The following is a 24,978-nucleotide window of genomic DNA, read 5'->3' as shown; positions in this document are numbered from 1 at the left end:
GCAGCAGTGAGGGCATTTCTGAAGTGCAGGGCTGTGTCCATGCCAGTGTCACTGCAGCAGTGTGGTTGGGCTGCTGTGCTCCCAAACCCTGGGAGGAGTTGCTTTGTGTGATGCACAAAGGGCAGGATCCCCAAACAAAGCTGCCCAGTGCTCTGCTAGTGTCTACAAACAAACTGGTTCTTGTCTGCCTCCACTGCAGTGCTCTTCCATGGCTGAGCTGGACTGAGCTTATCCTGTTCAGGCTTGGCTTGGTCAGGCTTCATCAGTTCTGTGGCCATGGAAATAACTCAGCTTTGCACAACCCTGCCCAGCAGTGTGAGGTGTGGAATAATTAGTTACCTTCTGTGGGATTCCCCAATTCCTGGTTTGAAAACACGACTTGTAGTTAGCTTTTCTGCAAGCACAAGCCCTCAAATTTTTCCCATTGCCTTCTTGCTTTATGCTTTATTCACACTAAGTCTCAGAAGCTGTGTGAAAAGGTGTAAATTACTTTTTTGCTGAAGCATCTCTCCTGGCACTGTTATTAATGGCTGTTGCTACACTTTTTGTGTCACTGTGTTGTATCAAGAGCATTTTGGCTCAAGGGTGGGATGAGCCCTGCCCTCCAGCATGGGGTGAAATGCAGGGATGCTCCTTTCTTCTGGACAAGACATTCTGCCACAAATCCATGGGATTTACAAGGATCCCCTCACTGGACAATCCAGCTCGAGGAATTTAAACTATTATTCACCTCTTGGGGGAGTAATTGCCACATGAACTTTTGAAGCTTTTTGAATGCAGGAGTGGTGGGAAGAGACTGACTATTCCAGCCATCTTAAACCCTTCCCAAAATGGAAAAGCAGCAGGTGCAAAGGCCACAAATGCTGGGGCCCTTCTTCCTGAATTGCTTTGTCAAGGGCCTCTGAAGTGACATTTCAATTTGCACATCAAACTCTGAAGCAGATGAATAGGGACTTTTAAAATTTTTTTCTTTTTTTTTTCCAGTGAGATTTCTGAATGAGGAGTGCAGGTAACCAGAAAACCAAAAAAGCCAAGTATCTTCAGTGGCAAGCTGATGTCTGTAGTTTTGACAGTAAAAGTTGCATTAATTCTGACTGTTGTATTCAGAGTTCAGGCAGAAACTTCTCACTTGCTGGGGAAATCCAGCACATCTTTCCACTCTTGCATGAAGAAGTGGGGCATAAACTGGAGCTTGTGTCACAAGGGAGATTGGGATAGGGAGGGAGCTTGGCAGTGCTGTGAATTTGGGGAGAGGGAAGCTCCAGGTAGGCTGGCAGGTCCCAGCAGGTGTTTCCCAAAGAGCTCCAGGGCTCCTGTGGCTGGCTGGGGCTGGGTGCTGGAAGGGAGGATGCTGAGCAGGGGGTGCCAGGGGTGCACCCACCTGCAGGGCTGTGAGAGTGCCCATTGCTGGGGACAGCCAGGGCTCTTCCTCCAGCAGAGCCCCAGGCAGGGCAGAGAACATGATTGCAAGTTGAACATCAGCATTTGTGAGCATTTCTGGGGGGCTTCAGTCACATGGAGGTGTCATTCCTGATGTCCCAGGGCAGTGCAGGGCTGTGAGTGGGTCCTGGGGTCTCCCCAAGCCTCCCCTCCTGCCCTCCCACACTGGGGACTGCACGTGGGTGCTGAACTCTGGTACTCTGCCAGGTTTGGCTGGTTGCACTCAGTCAGACCTGTCTGAAACTGGACTCACCAGCAGGCTCAGCCAAGCCTGATTAAACTGAGCCCAGTCTGAGACTGCACTGGCTGGGCTGCCTTCATCTCTAGCAGTACACTGCTCCAACCCCAAATTTGGCTGCTACTGTTCCTCTGGCTTCAGAGGAGCAGTGCAGGTTTGTGTGAGGGCTGTTTTTGGACAACAGGGACACATTTGACCTTTCTCCTGATGTTGTTCCATGTAGGATCTGATGTTCTCAGTGAGCCAAACAGAGCATCAGTTTTAGCCTAGGTGCTTATCATGGGCATCTTGTAAATTCGGATTATCTCTGACCACATTAACCAAATACTCTTCTAAATTATTATGCATATTTGTAGACTTCAAGGGGATTGAGCAAGCCTGGTGGGAAAGGACTGCAGATGAGCACGAGCAATTTGGAACTTTGTTAGTAGATAACAGAAGTGGCACTGCTGGCAGATATCCTCAGTCATCTGTCAGTATTAACTTCTGAAACCAGCTTAGCAGAGGTGCCTGCTTGCCCTCCACATGCTGAATCCCAGGAACAATATTTTAGCATGGAGACTGGCTAGGCTCAGATTAAAGCTCCCTCAGAGTGTTGCAATGAAGACATCACTGGATGCTGCCTCGAGGCACTGCTTTATTGGGTGCCCTTACAGCTCTCAGTGCTGCTTTCTGGCAGCACTCCCTGGGGTTTAATTTCAGGTATTTTGATGTATGTAATGTATTTTCCACTGTAATTTAAACCTGTGCCAGTCTGGGCTATACAGGCTTGTCCATAGGCAGTCTGAGGAGTGGTGAGCATGGTTGGGTGCTTGCCAGCCCTGGTATCTGTAGACACTGCACTGATGTGTGCCCTAGCTGGGTTTTCTGCAGCCTGCACTGGGATACAGCTCTGCAAAACATGTCAGAGCTTTATGTGAGTTTCTCCTGTGGATGTGGGTCTAGGTTTTGCAGCTATTTCCAGAGAGGAATCTTTTATCCTGGCCTTTCCCTCAGCTACCTGAAGCAGGCAGGACTGCCCTCACCACCATCTCTCATTCCATTTCCCACAATGACAGTGGTTCCTCCAGCTGGGTTTTCCCCTTGGTGCTGAGGAGATGGAGTTAAATTATTGAGGCAGAGAAGGTGGCTCCAAGCAGAGGCTGCCCAGGCAGGGATGGTCAGGACATGTGCAGAGTGTGGCTCGTGCTGCTTTTAGCTCTGGCACAGCTCCCCCAGCGTGCTCAGGATGCCATCCCAACAGCTGCAGCCCTCTTGATGGACACACCAGCACCTCTGGCCCTCAAATCTGCAGGTTTTCATGACCATAAACAAGGACATTTAAAAGTTATGTTGCCTGTGCTCTGGCAGAAATATCCCTCCTGACTTCCATGTATGGCACAGCACCTTTTATCAGCATTTAGGGACTGGCAGGTGCAGGAAGAGGTGTGGAAGTTTGGGAAGGCTGTTTTCTGGCTAGACAGCAGGCTTAAGTGCTTAAGGCAGAGCCCAATTGTCAATATAAATAGCTCCCTGTAAGGACAGTAAAAATGGTTCTCATACAAAGCAGCTGAATTGGGATCAGCAAATTAATATCTCTTGTGAAACTCACACCAATGTCTTGAGACCTGCTGTCTGTGTCAGGTCTGGGTGCAAACTGGGAGTCTTGGAAAGGCAGTTTTCCAGGTGGGGATTGTGAACCTCTGCAAGTGCCTTCAGTGGAGAGCTGGATCAGAGCAGGCTGGAATCCTCTCTGGTTTTATACATGGAGATGGTTTTGTTTGTCCTAAAGAGGAGATAATTTTTAGGAAAAGAGCTTCGAGCTCTTCTCCTTGAGACTGCTGGATTTTTGAGCTGCAGGGGTTAAACTCCTGGCTGAGGAGTTTAAAAGTAATTTCACCCTAAAGTAAGTGTCTACCTCTGTTTCTATCCCGTTCTTTGCTTCTAGAAGGGCATTGTGTCTAATTCCATGCAGCATCAAAGACTGTGTCAGCAAGGATTTGCTTGTGATATTTCCCAGGTAAATAAATTTTGCCTAAAACCTCTTTTATCCCTAAATTGCCACAGGCATCTGAAGGATTTTCATTAGTCAAGTCTTAATCTTTTGTGCTGCTGTTCCTGGTGTGCCTGTGGCTGCCAGGACAGCAGATGGCACCAGCAGCCTGTGCTCACAGAGCCAGGCACCTCAGCACAGCCTTGCCTGTGGCCAAGCCTCTGAAACACTACTGGGAAATTCAGCTCTAAAATGCAGCTCATGGCAGAGCTGGGGGGATTTTTTCATTAGGTTGCTTGTGATTTTTTTTCTTGTTGCTTTGATTTTGGACTGGTTGGTTGGAGTTTGGTTTTTTTTGTTGGTTTTTTGGTTTTTTGGGTTTGGTTTTTTTGTTTGTTTGTGGTTTTTTGCCCAGATGGGCACAGAGCAGCCACCCCAGGGCTGGGGCAGAAGGCAGCCAGGGGCAGCTGCAGGTTGGGATGAGCTGCTCTGGGCATGTCTGGGTGTGTGATATCCCTGAGCAGGAGCTGCAGCCCCTCTCTGCAGCTGGCCCAGTGCTCGGACACATCCCCAGTCCTTTGTCTCAGAAGATTCAGCACTGGCAGTTCTCCATAGCAAAGCCTGGACATGAAATTCAGCATTCAGCAGGTACAGCAAGGGACAGGAGTGTAAAACAAAGGAGATGGAAGTCAGAGGGAAAGGAGAGAAGGGATTGCAATCATTAATTGTGGTGAGGTTGAATTGCTCTCCACTTGCCAGGTGGTTACAGGAGAGTGGCAAGCTCTGAGCAGAGCTCTGCTTTGCTGTCTAACAAACACATCTGCACCTGTGCTTTACCTGGGGCAAGCTTATGGGACCAGGAGTGAAAGCTTTTAAGTTGTCAGGTCAAATCTGCCCAAGCAGAGCTGTTGAGGCTCTGTGCCTGGTTTTGCAGCTGGTCCTTGCCTCTCCCTGAGTGCTTTTCTAAAGCCATGGACCCTGTCCTGAGTTTCTCCTTGGTGCCTTTCTGAGCATCTCTCATTCTGCCCTCATCTGTGACCTTCCCCACGGCCTTGCTCCTGAGCTGTGTAAATATCTGGGATGCAGTGCTGTGTGCTGGTGCCTTTTGGGGATGCAGGGCTTGGTCCTCCTGTGGGCTGTGGGCATGTCCTGGATCCAAGAGGAGCAGCTCAGCCCTGAGCAGGAGAAAGTGGGTGTTTGCAGCAGCACAAGGGAGAGAAGATTGATCTTCTGGGGATTTGAATGCCCAAGTCTATTAGAGTTCCCTGGGGAATAACTCAGATTCATGCTGGTATATCTTGGAAATAATTTAAAATTAAGTACCAAAACCCAATGCGTTGCAAGACTCTCAGCATGTAATTCTGAACCCATTAGGAGATTTGTGCTAATTTTGAAAATAATCTTCCTATTTTAAATATTGCTTTGAATGTATTTTGAACTTGAATATTTGGCAGAAGGGGAGCAATTAAATCAAAGGAAAGATTATATTGTGTTACTTTAATTGTGATGGATTGAGTCATTTGCTGAAGGAAAATATCTACAAAGCATGTCTAAGTGCAGAAGCAAAACTGAAAACAGGTCTTGGCTGTTCTCTTGTCTGTGATGGATATATATTTATGTAATGCATTCCTTCTCATATCTTGATAACACCATGGGCCCACAGTGCACAAATTGAGTCCACTGAGAACTGCAGTGAGATTGCCTCTGAGCCTGTGTAAGCACGAGGAATCAACATTTAGGTCCTGTAAGCATTCATTTGTGCTTCATGGTTTTAAAGCTACATGAGGAGAGGAGGGACATCCCTGACTGGATGCATGCACCAGTGTCTGGTGTCATTTGGGGTCCAGAAGACTGTACCATGGCTGTTGCCAGTGCTTGTTTCTGTTGCTCGTGCCATAGGCTGGGAAGTAAAAGTTGGGGCATGTGGGATTTTGGGAGAGCTCAACATTGGGCACTGGGTTTCTCTTCAGGAGGAACTGCTGAACCCTGCCTGATTTCCACCTTTAGAAAATTAGGCAGTGAATGGTGATGATTTTATTAAAACTGTCCTTTTTGGAGGTTTAAATTAAACCTAGTGATTAATCTCTGCAGCAGCCTGTAGTTTCTGTGGCCTGTGTTTACCTGGAGGTGTGTTTGGAGGGTGCTGGCACTCAGTGCTCCCAGCCCCAGCAGCAGTGAGCTGGGTGCTGGGCACCTCCAGGGACCAGCAGAGATGGAAGGAGCAGGCAGAGGCTGTCTGACCTGCCTGATGGCACCGTGCTCATTGTCAGCTCTATCATCTGTCTCTGAGCCATTCCCACTCCTATTTCAGCCCACAGGCTGCTGGCAGCTGCTGTCATTAGAGCTTCTAACTGGAGCAGAGGGACAATGTGCTAAATGCTGCTGGAGACAGGGAATGGCTTGGGCCAAGCTGGGAGGAGTTTTGTCCAGCAAGGGATGTCTCATCGTGAAAGAATCATCTGCAAAGGTACAGCAACAGCTTTTGCTTCTAATTAAGCTGCACCTGTGGAGCTCCTGGGGTTATGGGAACAGAGCTGCAATACAGGTTTTTAAATCTGTGTGTATTTGAGGACAGTGTTGGCTGTTAACTGTCCTGCTCTGATCCTTCCTTGGTTAATGAAAATAGCAGTTGGATAAAAATGCAAAGATTTTGAGTTGTGAAAATGTGTGTTTGCACCACTAATCACTTGAAAAATCAATTTCCAGAGCTTCATTTGTTAAGAGCAGCTGATTAGCTGCTCTCTATGCTTTTTCCCTTTTAATAAAACCCCTGAGCAGAGCAACAGAAGGACTATAATTAAGGAGCACTTTTTTCCTTTCTGTGTGACATTCTGTCAAATGCTAGCCAGCAGGTATCTGGCACACACGGGACAGAAATGCTTCTGCCCTCCTGGTGCAAGCCCAGGCTTCACCTATGAGGGAGATGGGGCTCTGCTCCTCCCTGCACAGGCATGGGCAAATTTGGGACTGGACTGTGCTTGTGCTGGGTTTGGCAGCACTGTGTGTCCCTTGCTCAGCTGCCAGGTGGGGATGCTCCTCCTCTGCCAGCAAACTGAGCCCTGGAGGTGACAAAAGGAGCCACAGCACACCCAGACTCTTGGGCCCCAAGTGCTTTCTTCTCAAGGGCCTCAGGTTCAATGATGATGATGATGATGACACAAAGATCTTTTGACATAGTACAAGATAACTCTAAGGTTAATATTCAGTCCCACCTGTATTTTACCCTGGAGAGTGATGGCTTTGAATGAGGAAGAGTAATTATGAAGTTTAGATAGGTTCACTAGAATTGTAAAGATTTGTGCTTCTCTTAAATTACTTCCCTGGTTAAAGGTACACAGTGGAATTTGTCTAGCCAGGACATAGGTAGAAAAGGGGCTCAGTGAACAAAGTTGAGGGTTTTTTTCTGACTGGTTCCTACTGGTTTCTAAGTGGCCACATATCAGTAATCTGCTCTTTAGTATGAAAAATTAATTAGATACAATCTAAGCATAATTCTGTCTTATTTTCCTGCAACACAAGAATAGTTTGTAACCACAAAAGACTAGCAGGAAATATGGTGATAAAATAACCATTCCTCTTAAATTTTTGTTGATTTGCTTCTTTTTTAAAAAAAAGTGAACAATTGTCCCAGCTAAAAATATGCCTTGTGCAGGTTCTTGCTGTGTTGTCTGAGCTGCCCAACCCAGCCTGTACTACAGGTGTGACCACCACAGCTGCTGCCTTGGCCAAACAAGGGTGGCAGATAATGACAATAATGACAATATATCCCAATAATGACAGATCATGCCATAATGGGTTTATGATGTGGACAAGGAATTATTATGGACTGCAGCAATTCCACAAGCCTTGTGACTAAGGCTCCAGAGATAAGACAAAATGTCAATACAATAAAAGAATGAGATGGGAGAGAGTTTTGGTTATTTTTCTTCCTTCTTTTCAAAACTGAGCCAAGAAAAAATCTGGTTGTTTCATAAATTCAGTCTCTTCATATTTACATTGAGGCCACTAGGAGAAAAATACACGGAAATTTCAGCTTTACTCACAGAATAGTGAGCAGGGTGTGGAACTCAGCAATGAGCTCAGGCACAAAGCTGGTCTGGATTCTCTTGGGGTTTTGTATAAATGCAGCTGTATAAATTCATTGATAATGCAGTGTCTGAACACTGGCTGGAGGAGTGTTGGTGCAAGGTGTGGCAAATGGGCAAACACAGGTCTGTGTTTCTTGGGAAGAAGAGCAGACAGGGCTGGTGCAGGAAGTGTTGCAGGTACTCAGGAAGATGCAGGAAGGAATTGCTGACCCTCACAGCACTGCTGGGAGTCAAAGCAGAATGATAACCTGGGCAAGGATTTAGAGCTGAATTTCTCCTCACCTTTTGTTACACTTAAAACAAGGAAGCTGATCTGCAAATGTGTGTTCTTTGTGATATCCAAAACCTTCACTGTTTGGAAGAGCAAAATTTGTGCATGGGAAAAGTTATCTGATTATGTTGGCAGTATGCTGATTTCCCTAGGAAGGTTCAAGCTGGAGATCACAGGGATGTTGATCCAAATGTAGGATGTGGAGTTTGCTGGACCTGTTGGTGGAAGTGGTGAGGTGCTAGTGGGAGGGAAACCACCCTGGGCTGATGTGTGCCTCAGCTCTGCAGAGTGAAAAAGGTGGAAAATATCCTTTGGGGGATCCCTGTGCAGCTGCTGTACTGCAGGCCCAGCACAGTGCTGCCAAAATCTCTGGGAAGGAAAAGGATGAGTTTGGTATTTGGTAGTTTAGTGTGCAGGGATTCTGCTACTAAAATCCCATGACTTGCTTAATGCAGCCAAAATTTGACCTTTGATTCCTAATGCTTTAGTAGTTTTTTTTTTTTTTATTTAAAAATTACCTAAGTGAATGGAAATTACTTTTTCATCTCTACATGATGGCTGGTGGAAGTTCCAGAGCGTGTTGGTGTCTGCTGTGGTTTTGTCTATGCAATTTATTATTGTGTTTTGTGGGTTTTTGGGTTTTGTTGTTGTGGTTTTGGTTTTTTTTGGTGGGTTTGGTTGGGGCTTTTGTCGTTGGGTGTTTTTGGTTTAGTTTGTTTGTAGGTTTGGCTTGGTTTGGAGTTTTTGTTGGTTTTTTGGTTGTTGTTGGTTTTCTCCTTGTTTGTGGTGTTTTTTTTGGGGGGGGGGGGGGGTTTGGTTTTTTTTTTTTTTTTTTTTGCTGGGTTTCTTTTGTTGTTGTTAGTTTATTTGTTGTTTGGGTTTTTGTGGTGCTTTTGGGATATTTTTGTGGATTTTTTGGTCTTTTTTTTGTTTTAGTTTGGTTTTGGGTTTTATTTTTTTTTGTTGTGTTTTTGTGTGTGTGTGTGTTTTTTGGGTTTTTTGGGGGGGGTGGGGGGTTGAATTTTTGTTTGCTTTTTTCCCCCCCACAAATCAAAGCTTCAATTTTCACTGTCCTGATTGGTTACCTGAATTACAGGTTGTTAAATTCTGATGCTGGGTCCTTGCATCATGAAGGTGATGTTGCTAAATCCTGTAAGAAATGTTATCTCTATTCTTTCCCAGTGAGTAAGGGAGTGGTAGAGAGAAGGAGGGAAAGAGAAACTGAGAATCCAGGTAGAGCACTGGAGGATTCTAGAAATGGGTGATGAGCTTTGAGACTTTGAGGAATAATCCATTTTCCATATGTATTTTGCAAACTCAGCCTGGGAGAAACCTTCCTCTCTCTGTAACCATCCCAGATAATAACACATTTCCTACCTCTGGCACCAAAATGGCTCATTTTTGATGCACTCAGTGCACTGAAATCAGTGCTGTGTGAGCCAGATTTCTGTCTTGGCTGCAGCTGGGGACATTTGAGAAGGTTTGTCACTGTGTGAAGGAGAAATCCATTGTACCTCTGTCACCCCCTGGGAATTCTGGAGCCTTTCAAGGCTTTTTGATTAGGACTGCAAAGTGCTCATTTCTGCAGGAGGATGACTGCTGAGATGTTAAACTAGGCAGGAGATTAACCTAAATGCTGAACAGTAGGGTAAAAAGAATGGGTTTTATACAGCCCTAATAATTTGATTTGAAAGGAGTGTTTGGTCTACCAAAAATTCTTTAGAACAATGTATCTAGAAATTAATTCTTGTAGGTGAACTGTTATTTTATTTTTAGTTTTGCCTAAAGCTGACACTGGGATGTGGGCAACTTTTGATAAGAAGGAGTTACCAGTACCAGTTTTTTCCACCTGACTTTGTGTGGAATCTGTGCCCAGAGGGCTGGGCATGGGGTGGTGGGCACAGGTTTGCAAGAAGAGAAGGAGAGAAAGCAAAGTGAGTAAAAGTTGGTCTAAGGAATTGGGTAAAGGAAAAGCAGGGTGTGTGAACCTGTGCTGTGATGGCTGCACAGCACAGTGCTGGTTCAACTACCTGCAAAAAAAGGTTTATGCTGTGCTGAGCAGACATCTTACCCTTATTTATAAATCTTCCCATCACCATTCCTATAGTGTTGGGAGCTAGAAACAGCAGGGGCATGGCAGGAGCACCATATGGTGAGCATGGACCTCTCCAAGGCAGGGCTGGAGCTGGGGCAGGCTGGGTGCTGTGCTCAGCAGATCTCATTCCAATGCTGAGCACTTCAGCTTGCAGAGCAAACAGGAGCTAATCTGATTGTAGAGGTGGCATGTGAGCAATGCCTGCCTCGGGCAGCAGCTCCATTGCTCTCAAGGTAAAGCAAAGGAAGCCACCAGAAAAGGCTGACAGATATTCAGGAAGATCAAATTTGACAAATATACTCTAGGTATATTTAATATAAAATGCAGATGGCAGTAATATGCAGGATCTCTGGATTCTGGTCATCTAAGGTGGTTCTGCTGGTGTCTGTTTATCTATCTGTACTATGTACTGAAATATTAACTTCCAAACCCAACAGGATCCCACACATGAAGTGGGCAGGGAACAAATTCTATTGACTTCAGCCCTGCTTTTGTCTATTGAATGTAAAAAGAAGAGGAAAAAATATTTTTTTGCTTGCCCATCTGCCCAGAAACACCAGGCTCATGCCCCCTCCATCAGCAGCTCCACATCACATCTGCTCACTGCTGCCTTCAGTGGTCTCCACTGGGAGATTTTGGGTTTGCTGAGAGACTTCAGCTCCCAGTTTGTCAGCAACATGCAATGGGACAGAGAAAAAATAATCCTTCAGAGTGGGGAGATCCTGAACTGGAGCAGCACCAAACATCCCAGTGGGTCAGTGGTGGTTCAGTGACACCAACCCAGGGGCAGATTTCTGGTGAAGTTTTAATTATATGAATTTATGATTATACTTCAGAAAAAGCGTTTTATCTTACTGAGCATGGGGGCTTAGATTAGATGATATCAAGAGGCTCCTTCAAATCCTCAAAAGTTCAGTCATTCTGCACATTTTAAATTGTTAAACTAGCAGCTGACTTTTTTTAGCTTTTCCCAGAAAACAAGAAGCAGCTATTATTTCTTAGCAGCAGATGTACAGCAACCCTTGATTAAATTAATTTGACTGTTCATAGTTTTTCTTTGTTCATAACTTGCTGTTGCTATTCTCGGATGCTTTTTGTACAGCTGCTGCAGATCCCCTCCATGCAGAAACACACAAAGTATTTTAACACTCACCCCAGCCTAACATGGCCTGAGTACTTCTAAAATCTTAATCCACTCTGTATTTTTCTTTGGAAATAGGCAAGAGCTCAAAGCAAAATCTAATCAACTCTGTAAATGGATAAGTCAGCAAAGTAAATGATGCTAACAAAAAAAATACCCTTTTCCTTTGAAAAGTTTGATTTTTTTTGTGTATGTCAGTGAATAAAGATGTGAGATTTAACAGGATACTTGAACTTCCATGATTGTTGGGTTTTTCTTGCATAATGCCCTCAGTATGTCTGTGTCTGGTCTGTTTGCATGATGGGGATGGGAAGAAAGAAAGAAAGAAAGTTTTTGTTATCATTCATCAAGGCTTTTTTTTTTTTTTTTTTTTTTTCTAATTTAGTGTCAGAGTTTGGGTTTCCTGGAACATCAAGTAGTAATTATCTCCCTGTGTTTGTTGACCTTTCTGTCAACTCAGATTTTGCTTTTGGATTCAATGCTAATTCTGGCCAATTTTTAAAGGAGTCTCAAGTTCATCTTTAATTAGAACCCAGGAATCTTGTTCCCATTCAGCCATGGGTCTTCCTTCAGCTGATGACTCAGTGCAGTATGGCAATGGTTCTTTTTGAAAGCCTAAACGTGGGCAAAGTTCTAGCAGGTTTTAGTTAATAAAGAGCATTTCAAAGGATAGTTATGCCCTCAATGTGCATTAGGTTTTGGGGGTTCTGTCAGACAAGCCCTGGGGGTGGCAGGAGGGTCTGCAGAGCTCAGAGGTTGTGGATGCCCCTGGAGAATGTGCTCTCCTGGGATCAGGTTTGATCTAGCACGGATTGCTGGCATTCAAAGCCACCAGAGTGTGACATTTTCCACAGTTCCCCCTGCTCCCACCCACCCCAAAGGGCTGGAGACCCCTGCAGCAAGAGGCCTTGGGAGCCAATTCCAGGAGAAAGCCCAGGCTGCCTTGGACACTTATTTGATGCAGTCCCAGGGAGATCTATCCAGGGCAGGAGTGCACGGAGCATTTGGTATAAGTGAGAACTTGACCTGCTCACAGGGTCAGAAAGGTCTGGGAATTAAGAGCTGGAAGCACTAAGACCTTGAATCCCTCTGAAATGCTCAAATGTGTGTGCTGGATAGGGTATCATCCATCCTTGACAGCACTGCCAGGTTGTCTGGCAAAGATATTCTTTACAAATAGTGAAATAGTGCCCTGGGTATCTTCAAAGAGATTATTTGCAGATCAATCTGCCTCCCAGCCCTGTGGGTGTGGTGGGGTCCCTCTGACCTTTACTTTGCAGCTCCTCTAAAGACAATAAACTTAGAGGCACCTGGTGAGGGTGAGAAGTGCCCATCCTGCAGCACAGCTGGACTATCCCTGCCCCTGCAAGGACTGCTTGTCTCTTGTAATTCTCTGGCCATGGCTGCAGTTTGTAGGTGAAGCTTCCACCTGTGCAAATTAAATTATGAAATGGTTTTTAGGTTTTTTTTTTTCTTTGCAAAAGTGTCCTGTGAAGATGTTCAAATACAATTTTTTCTCTGGCAGCCTAGATAGCTGCCAGTGTGTTGAGTTAAACACACACACACACACACACACACACACACATATATATATATTTGTTGTTTTTCCATGCTGTTACAATCTACTGTGAGACTTTATCTCCATTTTCTTGCAGAATCTTCCTGAGTCTCTTCCAGGGTCTGAGCTCCACTGGGACCTTGTCTCAGCTCTGTTCTGCTCTGTCAAATTCAGCTCCTTACTTGCCACTTCAGAGTTCAGCCCCTACCCCAAAATTTAGACTGTTTGGCATTCATTCCTGCAGCTGAGAGTTCCTTTAGCAGTGGAATCTGCCCAAGAGGCTCTGGGGATGGGTGAGGACTGCAAGGCTGGGCTGCTGCTGGGCTCCTGTGGTTATGTAAAAAGGGAAGCAGCTGGATAGGTTTGTTAAGGAAATTTCAGAAGAATAGGAAATTGGCTCTGGATAAAGTGTTCTGGGATCTCCTTTCTTTTTTCTATTCACACAAAGATTCTTGATTTTATTCTTGCTTCTCATTTGTTTACTTCTCATGTGTAAGAAAACAGTGGTTGCATTTATTTGAAAATCAAACAAAACCCAAATACTACTCCCAACCCCAAACACAATAATTTGATGGAGATTGAGCAGCTTCCATTGGCCAACTACAGAAAATGTGACAATATGATCAGACTACAGTGATGGGCTGTTTTTTAGTAGTTGTAATGATGGCAAATCCTGAAATGGCTTCAAGATAGAAATGCATGGACTCATCTGACACAACTATACCACTCAAATAATTGTAGTCCCAAAAGCAGTCATTTTGTGAGTGCTGTCCCTGTTGAGGCAGGAGGGATTTGCACGTGCTGGGCAGTGTGGGGGTGTCCTGGAGCCCCTGGAGGGGCAGGCTGTGCACTGACTGCAGCAGTGCCTGATCTGCCCCTGCCAGTCCCCTCTGGCACTGCAGGTCTGATCCCACACAATTCAGCACTGCAGGACTCTGCAACCAAACACAGAGCTGGAAAAGGGACTAAGAGTCTTGTTAGAGGGAACTTAAACTTTCAGAATTTCTTGTGACTCTAGCAGCCATTCCTGGCTGGAAGGACTAATTCATGGAGCTGTTTCAACCCTGACATCTACATGAATTAACAGTTTCCTCACCAGGTATGAGGGTGAAGTGAATTCTGCAGAGAATAGCCACACACGTGCCAATTCCATCACATTATGTAAATAGCCTGTGACTAATGGAGAAATCTATGAAATGAAATGAAAGAAATGAAATGAAGTGAAATGAAATGAAATGGAAATTAAATAAAAGGCATCAGTCAGTGCATTTGCATGGAAACCAAAGGAACCTTGTTTAAAAATGAGTGATAGCAGACAAGATAATTCTACAGTTGCCATTGTGGAACATTTCTAAGTGTCTTATTAGCATAGAATTGAAAGGACAATGTTGTTTATGGAGTCTATGAGGTTCCACTCAATTCTGCAGCTTGTCTGACCCTTCCTTGTGAGGTTTCTCAAAGCTTTGCTACAGATTCACTCTCATTTTTAAATTGTTTTTCTATGTCTACTTTTGTGTATTTTTCTGTCTCTGTTTTCATTTTTTTTCTTCCTCTGCCTTAGCTTCTAAAATTTTTCTTTCTGTCTCCTTTTACTGAACTGGCTACTCCTATTATTTAGGTTTTTTTCTTGCTTGTCACATACCCTGTTTCTTTTTAATTTTTCTTGTGTCTTTTGTCTTTTTTTTTTCCCTACTCTCATCCTGATGCTTTAAAGGGTCACCTTAGCACACTGCTATGCACTTTGTGCCCTTCTGGGTTTGTCAGGACATCTCTGGAGGTCACCTCTTCTCCTCCTTTGTGTCCTCTCTTCCTTCTCATTTGTCTCCTCTGGGTCAGCAGCTCCCTGACACATCTGAAGTCTGGTCAGATCCTTCCTTTGTGCCCTTGAGCCATGTTGTGTTTGCTGCATCTCATCCCTTCGACCTGCAGCAGGCTCTGCATCTCTCTTGGACCTTTGGATCTTTCTTTGGAGCTTTAGGTCATTCTTGGTGTTCTGAAAGAACTCTCTGTTTGAAAGAGAATGGTCCTACCCCAATTACAGACAATACAATTCACCAGCTGGGCAGGGTGATGGTTTTACACAGGGTTTTACAAATGTTTATTTGTCAGTCAATGGGAGAAATCAAAGTCTTTAAATCACACACAGCACTGGCACTGCTTTTCTGCACAGACAAGATTACAGTCAATAATCAACTGAGCTCTTTGCTCAATGGAATAATTTCCACAGTGGAGGCCAGTTCCCAAGTATCTAACCCTAGTTATAGGTGCTTAAAGTGAAACCAATCAACCATAAAATACACAGACATGTAAAGACACAGTTCATTTACAAGGATGTTTATAAATATATTGGTCTAGTCTGCATGGCCAAACCACTCAAAGTTTTTAGACAGTTTTTATGTTTTAAAAACTAAGACTTTTTACACTGGAATAGCATCTGGGAGTTCAGGCTCCCCCTCTAGCTTTCTGTAGTTAATTCCATGGTGCTGCTGCCCTGAGGAAGCTCACAATCCTCCATCTGGTTGCATCAGGTAACCACTTGCTGCTGAAAAAGGCTGTTAGTAGTTTTTCTGCTTGGATGTACCAGTAAAACAAGGGAAAATAGTCATCAGCATTACCAAAGACAGGGCAATATTTGCCAGTTTAACTTGAGCAATCTTTAAGTGTTAGGTATTGCAGTTACATTTACTGCCGTCACACACCATGTTGGAGCCCATAATACTTATGCTTTAAAAACAAGTCATCACTCTTTGTTCCTGTTGCTGTCACAGTCAATTGGCTCTAGTGACTTGGCTGGAAGGTCAGTATCAGGATGCACAGGGAGGCAGTGGATGCAGTGAGAGGGTGTGCAGTTCTGAGGGTGACGTGTCCCAGTGAGGGTCCTCTGCTCCACTGACACTGATTGTTCCAAGAGCAGTCATCACTTGATGACTGAATGCTCAGAACAGAAATGGAGCATCCATCAACATTTGAGTCAAATGAAAGTGTGAGAAAGAAATGAGAAGGAGAAATCAAGGCACAAGTATTATTGTTCACTTTTGATTCTGAAGCAGTGTCATTGCTCAGAGAGCTCCCACCTGCTAATGAAGAACCCTCTTATACCAGGATTTTCAGACTGGAAGGAAAGATTGAGTGCTTAACTCTGATCAGGATCTCAGGAGTAGACAATTGGTATTACAAAAAGTGATGGCAATCTTCTTTTTTTTTGCCTGTCTAATGCATACTGCCCAAGCACTTCTATGGAGAGACAGTAGAGAGACCATCCATCAGCATCACAAAATGTGACCCAGAATTCATTTCATGGCTGTTTTAAAACCACTTGGGACATGAAACTAAAACCACCTGTACTGTAAAAGTAAGGTTGGGGATGGGATGGGATGGGATGGGATGGGATGGGATGGGATGGGATGGGATGGGATGGGATGGGATGGGATGGGATGGGATGGGATGGGATGGGGGCCACTTAGGCCAAGTTCACACATGGAAATCTCAGCTGGACCTGATTCAAACATTAAACACTGTCTGAGATGTTTGTCAATGAGAGTAATCTGAACTGCTAATATTAATAAATTAGAGTAAATTTAGAATGTCATGTGCTTGTAAAATGCTTTAACCATGGGCCCAGAAGCTGTAAAGAGTGTATTAAATTTGAGGAAGATGGTGATAGAGATTTGTGTTCCTAACCCAGGGAAATACAGTTGATAGCCCAGTCCCTAGTATGTGTGACACCAGCATTTGTTAAAATGCTGTTCAGGGAATGACCTTCTGCCAGGAGCAGATGGTTTTCAGTACAGGTACTGGGATCCCCAAGGAAAGTGAAGTTCCTGGGTCAGATTTGCTCCCAGTCAAGCCAGGTGCAATGGAGACAGTGAGTCTCTTTGCTATCCAGGAGTCTCAGTGGTGAGAGAAGCAGCTCCATCCCCTCCCCTTCACCAAAGCACAGCCAGCCCCTGTGACAGGCATGGCCCCAGTGTCACTGACTGCAAGTTTCTGCTTTCAACTTGACTCAATGCCTGCTGTGCTGAACAAACAGATGATGTGCATCAGCAATAAAGGCAGGCCAGTGACCTGGGTTGAAGTTCACAGAAATAGTTAATACTGAGATACTCTCAACAGTCTGATCATTGGTCTTTAGCAGGTATTTATCTGTCTCCTGGTTTATTTTCTATGATGCACAAGGCAATTTCTTAAGATTTGTGCGATCAATTCCAAATGCAGGATATTTGGTTTAATTAGAAAAAATCCCTAAACCATGCCAAAGCTAATCCATACCTATCACTCAGACTCTTGATTACCATGTTACTTATTCTGCCATTCTTGCTCCTGTGATGGGGCTGCCTTTACAACTTCTGAGGGCTCAGACATGAAGATTGTGTGATTTGGGGGCACTTGCACAACCTGAGCATCTTCAGGATCTGGTGAGGCTCTTGTGACAGAGCTGCTCTGATCAGCAGAGTGGTGCAGACAGTCTGAACTAGTGCTGGAACAAGAAAACTGTGCCCTAACCCTTTAGGAACTGGATGGCTGTGGAAAGTGATTTTCCCTCTCCAAGAGGACTTTATAGCCTTAAGGGGAGCTTCATCACAGCTGAGTCATCAAGGAGCTAATTGTGATTTGAATGTGAATTCTTTTTGCTTAAGTGGGGCATTAATAAATTGCTGAAGTTAGAGAATAGTTTACAAGGAACCTTAAGTAAAAGTGTTAGAACAGGGGGTTTTGAAATTCATATGAAAAAAAAAAAAGGAGCTTTAGCATTGCAAGTAATTATTTGTATTTCATTTGAACTAGAGGAAGTATGGTGAGTTTTTGGATTAAATGTTCTAAGTATTGTATTTAAATAGCTCAATATTAACTGATTATTTATGATGTTACTATATCATGGATGAAGAAGTTTGGCTATTTTTTATGGCCTTGCTGGAATGTGGTTTTTAAAATGCTTCTTTGCACTGTGTTACAAAAGAAAATATTTTCAAACACAGAAACTGTGTTTCTGTGAACAGAAACTACCACATCTGCTCAAGTGTGCCCCCTTGCTAGCTCAGAAATGTGGGGAAAATATTGCTGAAATTAAGATGCAAGCCTAATTTTCTGCTCAAAGAGAAATCTGAGTAATCAGCTAAAACTAAATTTACTCTGAATTCATAGGGTTTTTTTTTTTTTTTTGATAACAGATTTTAAAAGGTCTGTTGTAAGGAGCAGTGATGATGGTAAGAGAGAAAGCAATGATCTTTACTGGTAGTTTGTGGAATGCAATGCTTTTAGGAGAAATGCTAAATATATATTTCATCTTGAACATTATTCTGAGTGAAACTTGCAGTACATCAAATGGGTTCTGTTTTAGTGTTCATAAAGAGAAACAAAAGTCCATCTCTAGCCTTTTCCCTTGTCAAAATACAATTTCTGGGCTGAACTGGTACTTAGCCAAAGCAAACTGCATGAGGGGGTTGAAAGAAAGGTGGTGGAGTCTTAGGAGAACTTCAAGGGCCTTCCTTACAGTGTGAACTGCCTCTGAACTGCAGATTAACCAGGGAGAGTATTGATGTAGGGCTGGAAAATAAAAACTACAGAGAAGTGTGTGAAAGGCTTCTGAAGTTAGGAATACCACAGTGTTCAGGGTTTACCAGGGGGAAGCCAGGTGTTTAGGAAGGACAACCCCATCAGTGGCTGAAATAGAACCATTTTTATTGGAGTTAAGGAGCATGTCAGTGACTTGAAAACTGTAGATTAAAAAAGTCAGATGATAATACTGTTTATAATTTATTATTCTTGATCTTTAGGACTGTTGGAAGTGGTTTATCAGCATTAATACTATCATAAAGTACCTGTTAAGAGTGTGCCTATGGGAGCATAATCCTGGTTTTGCTAAACTAAATGGCAGACTTCCTCTAAACTTGGTATCATGACCAAGAGCTGCAGAAAAAGTCAATCTGCAATAAAATATAGAATTTTGGAAACTGCAGTTAGATTATTTTATATATCCACATGGGGATTATTTAACTTCAGAGACCCCTTTGATGCATCTGTTTGCAAGTTTGAAAGTGCAATATTTTCATATTCCTCCTGTGATGCTGAGCACCTGCAGTGGTGAGCTAATACTACCAAATCCTTCTGAAAGTTCCTGTTCAGAAACCCATAGAAGATGGGATTGATGCATGTGGAGATCATGGCCACAAGGTGGCAGATTGTAAATGCCAAATTGTGATTACAGCTCATTAGTGCCTCGTAGTTCCAGTCAAAAACCACATTGAATATATTGAGAGGCAACCAGCAAGCTGCAAAGGTCACGACAATTGATACCAGCATCATGTTGATCCTTTTGTTTTCACTCAGCCTGTTCTCATTCTCTCTCATCCTGTCTATTTTACCTCGCCTCTTTCGAAGACATACAAATATCCTGAGATAGCAGATAAAAATAAACCCCAGTGGGAAGCAGTACTGGAAAACCAGCAGGCTGGTGGTGAAAATCAGTCTCTCTGTAAGAGATGGCCACGCTTCAATGCAGGCAACTTTGTTCTTGTAAAAATCACTGTGGAAGGACAGATGTTTGAAGGGTTCATCTGTTATTTGGTGGAATACTAAAAAAGGAGCGGATATGATGAGGGAAAGCCCCCAGATACAAAGAATTCCCCAATAAGCATGTGAAATATTAGGCTTCCAGCCACGTGGGTTCACAATTAACTGGTATCTCTCAATAGCAATGAGTACAAGTGAGAAAATGGAGACTGTGACAGATAGACTTTGTATGAAAGAGCCTATTTTACACATTGCTTCCCCAAATATCCAGTGGTCCATTAAGGTATATGCAACTGTGACAGGAATGCACATGATACAGATCAACACATCTGATACAGAGAGGTTGGCAATCAAAATGTTGGTGACATTTTGAGCTTCTTTCCTTCTCTTTATTATAATAATTAAGCAAAGATTTCCAACAAGCCCCACTAGTGTAACCAATGTGTAAGCTGTAATAAGCAAGAATTCTGCAAGGGAGGAAAGTTGGCATGTATCAAAGTTCAAAAACTGAGAAAGGCTAATGTTAGAGATAGTTTGATTCAGGATCTCACTGTGATGCTGAACAGCTTTATCCATCCTGAAGCATCTTCCAACCTATGGATAAAACCTTGTATTACTTACTTTGCATGGAGATTTTCAAAGCAGTCCTTAAAGTTTTGAGCAAATCAAACAGGATTAATTACAGTACTGGATAAGCACATGGTTATTAGTGGGTTTATGCACCTCTGGGGAAGGAGGTTGGTGTCACCTTTCTGAGGTTCTGCACTGGCAGTGCTACAGATCTATAACTGATGTACAAGAAAAAGCTGTGATAGCAGCTCTGGCTAAACTTGTATGGACACTTTCATACAAATCCTCTTTTAGCAGTTGTGGATATAGTTTGCCTTTCAGAATAAAGTATTCTAAGATCTGTCTCTGCTGAAATAAGAAGGTTTAATGGATTCCAGTGAGGATAATCTGTTGCTTTTGTATTACCAGGAAAGAAGAATTGGGTCCTGCCATCAGTCTCTTAGACTAGACATCACACTTAGATTTTCTTTAGAACTACAAAACATTGTGAGTTTATACACTCAGTCCTCCTGAATTAATCAAAATAGTGTGCTTGAGCTCAAATGTATTTCAAAACCTCTATGAATATCTTAAAGGAAATTTCCTGCTCTACTGATGCATTGAAGATAATATATCCTTTTTCCTAAATCTAACCTGAGAAAAATGTAAACAAAATAATGCTCACATTGTAGTTATACAGACAATTATTTCTCTTTCAGCCCTAACTTAAATAGGAGTCAAGCAAAAAAATCTGACATTAGCATAGTTCTGTGGTTTTAAAGCTAATATTAATGGGAAGACTTAGGTTCAGCAGAATATCTTGATGGGTTTAAATTTATCACTGAGTGCAAAAGTTAATCTTAATTTAAAGGCTTATCAATTTTCTGGCCAGAAAGAGGTTATTTCCTACCTGGGAAAGGAAAAGATAAGTATTTAGAGTTATTTTTAAATTTAAGAATAGGTAATGGATAAATGTCCTATACATATATCTTTCAAAACTCAACTTTAACTCACCTTAATTCCCCTGTGAAATTATTGGAAAACTAGCTGGAAGGAGACCATTCTTCACCCCTAGTAATGGCATTGAGAGCCTGTGGAGAAAGGAGAATGAAGAAGCAGTGGGAAGTTAGAGGATACACAAAAAGAAAAAGGGCTAGGTAGATGTTTTATTATTACTAGAAATAATCTTCTTATGTGTAGCTTTTTCACAGAAATGGTTGCCATTATTTAATCACTAAGGATTAAAAAAATGTTTGGCTGCCTGTACAAAATTACACACTAAATCCAGGGTTAAACTGGAATTATGATTCCGTAGTTGTTTTCTCACAGACACTCAAAATATATTCCAGCCAGAGTTATATCCTGGAGTGCTTTATCCTGATACTTCTGTTTGACATAAATTTGAGTGCTTCAAATTAGGATTCTAAAAAATCTCCAAGAAACATCCTGATCACCTTTGGATCTCTACTGCCACTCTCATTCTGAAAAGGGTCTAAAACACCCTTTTCAATCAGCATACTCATGTTGGAGTGGGAAGTGGCCATAGATATATGTGACTCATTTGTGTCCCTAAAAAATGACTTAATTTGTGGTCAGGGCTAGCATTATGCCCTGTAGTCTCCCTGAAGAATGTACCTGGCTTAGTTAAAGCTATATTGGGGAATATCATGGAAAACTCTACAATCCTGCTGCAAGAACTATGGAATTCTGGTGGCTCTGGTAGATTTTGCAGTCCCTTGCAGGTGTCCCTCCTTGGGCAAGACCAAGAGCAGGGTGCTCCACTGTGTGCCCAGCAGGCTCCACAAACTCTTCTGCTCCTGGGTCCAGGAGAGAGGCAGGGACTGTGACTGGCAGTCACATCTAACAGAACAGAACAGATGATGTGGCTGGGCAGCAGCTCCCTCAGGCTCCCTATTTCCTGAATGCACTGCCCCCACCTTTCCCTGCAGCAGCACTGGCTGCCTTTGTCACACCCAGGGATGCACGTGCTGGAAGGACAGAGGCACTAAGGGGTGGATTTACCACCAGCTGTGGCAGTTGTTGCCCCAGTGAGGTTTACTGCCAATTCAGAAATGTGGAGCTCTGAAGTCTGTCTGCTTTGCCCCAAGGGTCATCTTTCTCTGAAGTCCTGTGGTGTCCACCTGGCTGGCACAGATCTGATACCTTCAAAGACAAACTCTGCTCTTCCCTGCTTTTTATGTGAGCAGGAGAAGCTGTGGGGACTCAAAAGGCCATGAGGCTGAGCCAAGTTTGCAATATTTTATGCACTATTTACTAAGCTTGCTTATTTCTCCATGGATGCACAACACAGTTTGATAGAAAATTCTGAATGTCCTCTCCGAAGAATTCAGGATGGTAGCATTTTCTGTTTGGGAAAAGTCCCTGTACTGACCTAACTGGTTCACTTGCTACATGAGTTATAGGCACACTCTTCATCTACACTGTCCTTTTCTCAGGAAAATGTGTCATTTTTTTGCTTTTTGCTTTGTGTTGGGAGTTAAAGAGTGCAGTCTTTAGTACACATCATTCTGCGAGGCAATTTAAATATTTCCTTGGCAATAAAACAATTACACCTGGCTTGGTAAACATCTGGAGTATTCACAGCAGCAAAAAAATAAGTTACTCCAGTATTTACTGCAGCATGTTGAGCTATACTGGCATTTTTTAATCTAATACACAAATGATATTGGAATCAGCATCTGTGGATTGTAATTACAGCTGGTATCAGAACTGAAGTGTTTAAAAAAAAATAACCAATTACTTCAACCCCTAATCCATGCATTTGGGAAAAGATTCTCTACCATAGTAAGAGTTTAACACTGTAAGTTATTATAAACCCCTTAGTCTTGTTTCATTTCTCTGCTGCATAAACATTACTGAAACATTCATAAGCAAAGGAAAGGTCTAAAATAAAATGAGTTTTAGAGAGGCTTTATTTCCTAAGTATTTTCTAAAGACGAACAGTATGTTTCAATTACAAACATTGTTTATTAAGTTCCTAAGCATTGCAAAGATAAAATGTGGAAGAAAATTTAGATTCAATTTTAAATACAGGTTCTAGGAAATAAAATAATGCTTTAAAAGATATTTCAGTAACTTTTGTCATAGTTTTATGGATTTTCTTACTTCTTACCTGATGAAAGATTCAAATCATATCCACACTGCCTTTAAGAGTTTTTCTTTTCTCTCAGAGCCAGCAAACAATCTTCTTTCTGTATAAAAGAATCCAGAGCAAAGCCATGTCTCCTAAAGCAATACTTAAACTCTCCTTTCTTCTCTGTCTGAAACAAGCCACAGATCCCCAGTTTCCAACAGTACTCAGTCTGCAGGCTGTAGGAAAGCTGCTGAGGAATAAAACAAGCTCTGGAATCCAAGAAGAGGCAAACAGCAGTGAGCAGGGAGGAGGAAGGACCAGTAGTCATGGGGATAGATTTTCCTCCACTGTGCTGCTTCCCTCCACCCCATCAAACACCTTATCATGCAATTTCATTTTCAATTATTTAATCTGTTCTGTAGTTCAAATGTTTTCCCTCTGCAGGATTTCATACATAAACATCTGCAGATGGCATATTGCTTTCTTAACTGATACAGCAATACAATAAGCTGCTTGCAAAGAGCATGCACATCCTATTAAGTGTATCATTTGCTTTATTGCAATTAAGATAATCAGATTTTCATTATAAATTGATATTTTAGCTTATACTCTTCAGATAAAAACAATATTCCTGAAAAGCAAAGCATGGCACAGTGTACTAGCACATAGCGAAAAGGGGCTTAATTTTTATTGTTGCTTTTTCAGTAAGAATGCAAACATTTTGTAGTCACATGTTTATAAAAATGAGCATTCAGCTTTTTCATTAAATATTTAGAATGAGCATTTATGGAGTGGGAAAATAACTGCTTTTCTTAGGACCTGCAATCTGGTAAGTCACTGTATAAACTCTTGCATTTTTACCTGGGTCAACTTAATTTCCAATATCTCAGTCTGGCTTTTTAAAGATATTTTCAGAAAGCAGTAGGATTTTTGGGATGAGCAATACAGATGCTGTACTGAAGTGCAATTCAGAACTAATTATCTATAAATATTGTTGGTTATCATACTATAGTATTTGAATAAAATAGGTGGAGGGAGGCTTTGTGATCAGCCAGACGAACATCCTGGTCTCATATATTTGAGTCTATACATGATGTTCGTGTCCAGACTGTTTTTTAACCCTCTGTGGCAATCTTAGATTAGGTATTCAACTGCCTAATTGACTGCTAGAAAGACTGCCCTAACACCTCCCCATAAATCTTCCTTCTCTTTAGTTTAACCCAGATCTTTCTATTCTAGGTGTGGGAATTCTGATATTTTAACCAAAAATGCTGCAATCAAACAATGTGAGTGTATTTTTCTAAAGCATTTCTAGAACTTGCTGTGTTTAATTACATCAAAACTATTATAAAAACAAAGCTTTGACAACGTACTTTAGAAATTCTGCTTCTGGTTGCACGGTAACCCCAGGAAGTTATTCAGGACCAGAACATGCAATGTGATAGATAAGCATCAGAACAAGCCATAAACATGCATTATCTATTTATGAAGCAAGTAAGTCAATAAAATTAAAAGATGTTCTGATTCTATTTATAAATTTCATAGGCCATTTTGCTTATTTACACATACCTCTGTTTCTAATATAATTCTGTATGCAGCCCTTAATTTGTGGAGAAAGTGGAGTCTTTAACATGTGATCCATTGGTTTTACTGTTGTATCAACCTGCTGCCTCCTGTGGGTTTAATTGTGTTGTTACCTGTTGTGAATTAGATCACATGCAGCATCAAAGGCTCGTGGGTGTAGCTGCTGCTGGTGTGTTTAATCCTGATGTCAAAGGTATGTATGCTAAGTGGGACCCAAGGCTCTGGAGGAGGGATCACAGCATGTTTCTTCAGCCAAATGCTGGAGTCCCTGTTTGCAAAAAAGGTTTGGACAGCAGAATTGTATTTGCTTTTTATCAATGTTCCTGTCGTTTCTAAATTGCTCAGTATTAAGTGATGAGTGAAGTACCATCATAGGTTTAAAAACTTAATGTTTGTAATAATTTGTGTAGCATTGGCAGCAACCTGTTTGTAAAAAAT

The 24,978-nt window shown here is 42.5% G+C and overlaps 1 protein-coding gene across 1 annotated transcript; it reads right to left on the bottom strand.

Moving 5' to 3' along the window:
• Positions 1–18,770: 18,770 nt before the first annotated feature.
• On the bottom strand, positions 18,771–23,119 carry LOC306809082 (neuropeptide Y receptor type 6-like; the record flags this gene model as incomplete). The annotated part of the gene is made up of 3 exons (XM_079320215.1): positions 22,996–23,119; positions 20,877–20,953; positions 18,771–19,907 (listed from the first exon to the last, which is right to left on the bottom strand). Exon 3 carries the CDS (start codon positions 19,887–19,889, stop codon positions 18,771–18,773), a length of 1,119 nt encoding a protein of 372 aa, XP_079176341.1. The 5' UTR covers positions 19,890–19,907; positions 20,877–20,953; positions 22,996–23,119.
• Positions 23,120–24,978: the final 1,859 nt, after the last annotated feature.

The sequence above is a fragment of the Erithacus rubecula genome (genome assembly GCF_903797595.1).
Source record: "Erithacus rubecula genome assembly, chromosome: 16".
Classification (NCBI taxonomy): Eukaryota; Metazoa; Chordata; class Aves; order Passeriformes; family Muscicapidae; genus Erithacus; species Erithacus rubecula.
Note: the sequence above shows the minus strand (reverse complement) of the source record. Positions and strands in the feature narration are given on the sequence as shown.